Source organism: Corylus avellana, chromosome ca2, assembly GCF_901000735.1.
Source record: "Corylus avellana chromosome ca2, CavTom2PMs-1.0".
NCBI classification, from domain to species: domain Eukaryota; kingdom Viridiplantae; phylum Streptophyta; class Magnoliopsida; order Fagales; family Betulaceae; genus Corylus; species Corylus avellana.
Genome location: NC_081542.1, coordinates 45258545 through 45264104, shown reverse-complemented (window position 1 = coordinate 45264104; position 5560 = coordinate 45258545). Strand labels below are relative to the sequence as shown.

The 5560-nt window shown below is 34.6% G+C and overlaps 1 protein-coding gene and 1 non-coding gene across 2 annotated transcripts; one reads left to right on the top strand and one right to left on the bottom strand.

Annotated features, from left to right (window-relative positions):
* Positions 1-1279: 1279 nt before the first annotated feature.
* LOC132173149 (U6 spliceosomal RNA) lies at positions 1280-1387 on the top strand. Its single transcript, XR_009439245.1, has one exon. It is a non-coding gene; the product is annotated as a U6 spliceosomal RNA (small nuclear RNA).
* Positions 1388-4449: 3062 nt separating this feature from the next.
* Positions 4450-5540, bottom strand: LOC132172937 (probable disease resistance protein At5g45490). Its single transcript, XM_059584501.1, has 2 exons — positions 5368-5540; positions 4450-5333 (listed from the first exon to the last, which is right to left on the bottom strand). The coding sequence occupies exons 1-2, from the start codon at positions 5507-5509 to the stop codon at positions 4885-4887; spliced, it is 591 nt and encodes a 196-aa protein (XP_059440484.1). The 5' UTR covers positions 5510-5540; the 3' UTR covers positions 4450-4884.
* Between the last annotated feature and the right edge of the window lie 20 nt (positions 5541-5560).

The window sequence follows — 5560 nt, the reverse complement described above, 5'->3', positions numbered from 1 at the left end:
AAACTTTGAGGTAAAGTGTAATTTTCCCTTATAATTTAGAGTACATTTACAAATATAATGGTATATATATGTAAACTGGTATCATGTGTATTGTTAAATAGAATAAAAATAAAATTTTGTTTATAAAATAGATCTCAAAGTTAAGCAATAACCAACAAAGTGAAACGTAGCAGTCCACGGTATACTCTCAACATTTCTGATAAATCCATCACTACATTTCAATATGCCTAAGAGCATTTATAGTAGTCTCACTAGATTTTACTCATCAAAATAACTAAAAATACATTTTTGGTTATTTTAAAAATTCACATTTTTCGATCACTCACAGCAGCCTCATTATTTTAACAATCAACTTTTACTATTCTATATAAATATATATATTTTTTAAAGATATGTTTATTCTTAGAAAAAAAAAAGAGAGAGAAACTAAAAGCAAAAAGAATAGAGAAATGAGTTGTTTAATCAATAGGTGAGTGAACAGTAATTTTTATATTTGGTGACAATTGTTCATTTCACTATTTTTTTAATTTTTTGTTAAAGTAGTAACTCTGAAAAGTAGAGATTTAAGTTACTTTTGTTAAATTGCCTCATCAAAATAATCAAAAAAATAGTTTTGGTAAGACTACAAGGAGTGCTCTAACCTTTCGAAATTCTCTTTTGGACTTTATTTATTAGTATGTTTTGTGACTGTTTTTAGTCTTTTGTTTTTTTATTTATAAAAATATTCTTTTTGATAAAAGAGTATATTTTTTTTTGCTATGAGATAAAAGAGAAAAATAAAAGATATAAAACAAAAATACTTATCAATACAAAGATAAGTTTCCTAAATTTCCAAATTTTAGACGACAAAACATGAGATTCAAAACTCACTTCCTTATTCAGGATTTGCGCAAAACTTGTATACATGGTGAATTTGTAATAAATTACCATCATTATTAAAAAAAAAATTATTTATTTGTGATATGACTTTTAAATCAAATTTTAATAATACTTTATTACAAATTCACTAATAATTTTAAAATCACGTTATTTTTAAAAGAAAAATAAATAAATAAAAGGATAAAATACCTTATTGCCTCTTGAGTTTAAACTTTGTTTTTATCACAGGAGGTATCTATAGTTTTTATAAAGATAGAGATGGTACTTCCGTTAAAATTCCGTCCAAAATTTAACGGAACGCCACGTTAACACCAATAAAAAATCAACTCATGTCATATAATTATTTTTTAAAAAAAAATTATATATATTTAAAAAAAAAAGAAAAAAAAAATTTGGGGTGGCCATAGTGTAATGACCCAGGGAAATAAAATTGGAACTATACAGAGAAGATTAGCATGGCCCATGCGCAAGGACGACACGCATAGATCGAGAAATGGTCCAAATTTTTTCTTGTAACGACCCAGGGAAAAGCGTTAGCCACATTTGCGTTATTACCCTAAAATGACTAGTCAATTTGGAGCTTTTCTAGAATTCATTATAACGCTCAGTTTCACCTAGTAATTAAGCAATGTGAAACTTAGCACCTATGACTATTTTTATAAACCATCCACTCTATGTGGGCTTCTTCTCATTATCCCAATATGGGACCAAGGTGTTACAAACTCTCCATCTTAAATTTCTGACTTCCATGCTCTAGTACCACATAACTTGGCGTTACTAGGTGGCTCTGATACCACTTATGGCTCTGATACCACTTATGGCTCTAATACCACTTGTAACGACTTAGAAAAAAGCGATAGTCTCATTTGCGCTATTATTCAAGAATGACTAGTTAATTTCGAACTTTCCTAGTAACTAGGCAATGTAAGATTTAATACCCATGATTATTTTTATAAACTACTCACTTTACGTGGGCTTCTTCTTATTTTCTTAATATTGAACCCCCCCTCTTATATTCCTTACGAGGAGCCATGTCATGCAGTGCTCCAGTATTATATGACCTAGCGTTACTAAGGGGCTCTTATACCACTTGTAACAATCAAAGGAAAAGTGCTATCCACATCTGCGCTAATTCCCAAAATGACTAGTCAATTTGAAGTTTTTCTAAAATTTATTATAAAGTTCAGTTTCACTTAATAATTAAGCAATGTGGGACTTAGCCACCCCCAAGGAGCCAAAGGGGTGGCCGAAAACCAACCCAGTGGGTTTAGGGGTGGTTTCGGCCAGCCCCACGGCTGGATGAGGTGGCTCACCAAAGGGGTTGGCCGAACCAATAGATCAATAGAACTCACATGTAAATCTTACATATCCAATGCTAATTTTTTTAACTTTTTTTTTTTTTAAAAAATAGAGATAAATGCGAAATGAAAAAAATAACATTTGTCTTTTAGCTATCTAATTTCATTATTTCACTTAAATATTAATTTTCAAGAATTTCTTAATTCATTATCCAACAATTATATTTGCTAAAATTATCTTTTCTTAACTGTCATATTTTTAAAATTTTGTCTCTTTTCAACAGTAAGGTCATATTTTTTAATTTTTTCTTTTCCTAAGTGTCATATTTTTAAAAATTCTTGTTTTCCTAACTCTCATACTTTTCACAATTTGTCATTTTCTAACTCATTTTTTAACAAAAAGTCGTTTCAATTAACTAAACAAACAGAAGAAAAAAAAAAAAAAAGACTTGGAAAAGCAAGTCTACTCCAGTCCAGCTTCTGGTCTCCATTCAAGATACTTTGACCATTGCTGAGTCCCGGAAGCTCTCAAACCCCAACACATCCGGTTCAACACAGAGAGTCTCAAGCTACTGCTCCAAAAGGTAAACTCTCATGCTCACACAGTCTCCGTTCTCGGGCTTAAACCTTGATGCTCAGGTTGGTATTCAGTGTTTTGCATATTTTATAACTTTAGAATTTCGTTCGATCTATATGCTAGTTAGGTTTGTGGATCTGAAATATTACTTCTTTTTGCTGCAAATAATATTGTTGAGTTATGTTTGGCTCTTTGGGATTCACGTTCTTTATCTAAAAAAGCTGGAGATTTCATGCTCATATTTCTCAGTACTGTTCTGGGTCTGGAAGGTGTCATCATCAAACCCATGAAACTTAGATGCATCATCTCTGACAGAGAGCTCGACCAAGAGCTTCTTTCTCCTCTAATGAGCTCGCTTTCCCATTAGGCTCTGTGTTAGTCGTCCCATCTTAAAGCTGCTATAAACTGCCTTCAATTCTTTGAGCTCCACTTTATCATGTTTAACTTTTTCCTTATGTTATTAAGGATTACATTGTAGCTCTTTGGCAGCATCTGTCACTCGGTCAAAACATTGTTGAATTAGTAAAGCTTTTCCTGATTGGAATTTCCGCAGGGAAGATAAACTGAGAATTTCTTCTCCCTTTCAATTTTTCTCTTCGGAGCAAAAACATTAATAATAAATTTAAAACACAAAATGGTCGAAATTACTTTCGCGCTTTTAAGTCACATTTGAACATTTTTTCAAACAAAAATTTTTAAAAACATCTAAAAAGCCAATTTTTTTGAAATTGGCTGTACAGGAAATTTTTAGATCCTCTGTTCTCTTTCCCCTCAAGGCCACTGCAAAATTGATACATTAGATAATGGTCAATCTCCCTAGTTTCTCTCCAAGTCCAAGGTTGTATGGAAGTTCAAAACTATACAGAAGAGGTTCAAAAAAGAATTTAGAATATGCCAAAAATGTTTTTACTTTTAAGTTCAATTTCACATGGTAAAATATCAATATAGGATTTAGTATCCAAGACTCGATTATAATTCACTCACTCGATATCGGCAATTTATTTCCTCAATGTAAGATTAACTTTTTGGTGTATATTTTTCTCATAGACGATGCTTTAGTTTTTATATTTCCTTTTCTCTCTCTCTCTCGCACATCGGTCACAAGATTTGGGCCTACACCTCTTTGACCTTATATCTGCAACTCCATCATTCTTAATCTCCATGTGAGGTGAGGAAGTATTGGGGAAGAATTGGTGCAATTAATTGTTAATATGGTTGAGAAAAAGTATGCTAGTAAGCACATCTCTCATCTTCGACTTCATATAAGGTACGTTTGAGATTGCGATTTTGCAAGAATAATTTATGTTTTTAAAAAATTTTGCAAAACGTAAGGCGTTTGACAATGTGTAGGTTAAAGAATGCTTATTTGAAAAAGAACGCGAATTTAAATCAAAATTACGATTTCGCATAACAAATATTTGGTAAAAAAATAATTTTTAACATATTTTACTAATTGTTTTTGTGATTTTAAAAAGCAAAAACATAATTTTTAAAATCACACTTAAATCCCATCCAGAACCATAATAACAAGCCTACATTGAACAGAGAAAAATTGTTTTGGCGCACGAGGGATATTGTTCAATGCTCGCAAGTTGCAACCACGAGGTACCAAAATATATAGAAAGAGCTTCTATTGCCATTTGTCACACAACTAGAGAAAAATCAAAAGCAAGAGACCAGGGTGATCAGCACACACAAAGGCAACATTTATCTGATTTCAATAGGAAATGACAACACAAAGCTAAACACTTCGAAGAAGATAAATCAAAAGCAAGAAAAGCAGGAACTACAATATAGAATACCGTTACGGTTGGCTTCCATTTGAAGCTGCTCCCCCCGGGAGTTGTTGAAGGCTTCCATTTGGAGCTGCTCCCTCTGGGTGTTGTTGAAGGCTTCCATTTGGGGCACCTTCTTCTGGGAGTTGTTGAAGGCTTCCATTTTGTTGAAGGTTTCCATTTGGGGCACCTTCCTCTGGGAGTTGTTGAAGGCTTCCATTTTGTTGAAGGTTTCCATTTGGGGCACCTTCCTCTGGGAGTTGTTGAAGGCTTCCATTTGGAACTGCTCCTTCTGGGAGTTGTTGATGGCTTTCATTTGGACCGCCTTCCTCTGGGAGTTGTTGAAGGCTTCCATTTAGAGCTGCTCCCTCTGGGAGTTGTTGATGGCTTTCATTTGGAGTTGCTCCCTCTGGGAGTTGTTGATGGCTTCCATTTGGAGCTGCTCCCTGCTGCCTGCTGGACTTGTTGATGGGTTCCATTTTGGAGTTCCTCCCTCTGGCGGTTGTTTTTTGATGATCCCACCCATCATTTTTGCAGTCAATGGCAGGCCCGCACATCTTTTAAAGATTTCTCTCTTTTGAATTTCCGCATCAGATGGAATGAAGTCTTGTTCAGCCGCCTCTTTGAATATAGACCAGCAGCTCTCTGGTTCTGAAAGGGGCAGAACGAGATGTAGGATTCCCTCCCTGCCAACCATCTTTTTTGCTATTTCCTCATTCCTACTGGTGACAATCACAGCTCCCCCACACCCTTTTGGCAATCCATAAGCAAGAGCATCCCATTTTCCATCACAAGTAGACGAAACTCAGCTCTCCGTACCATTTGTCTATCTCCCCGCCCCTGGCATCATCAAACACAATCAGATATCTCTTCCCCTGCAATTGCAGGTGAAAAGCATACAGTAGTTCCTTGAGATTATGTTCCTGGTCGACCTTGTAGTTGTTGATTATCTCCTCTTCTACTCCAAGGCGCTCCAACATTCTCTTCAGGATCGCTATTTTTTGGACCGGATCGTCGCCGGACTGTGCTGA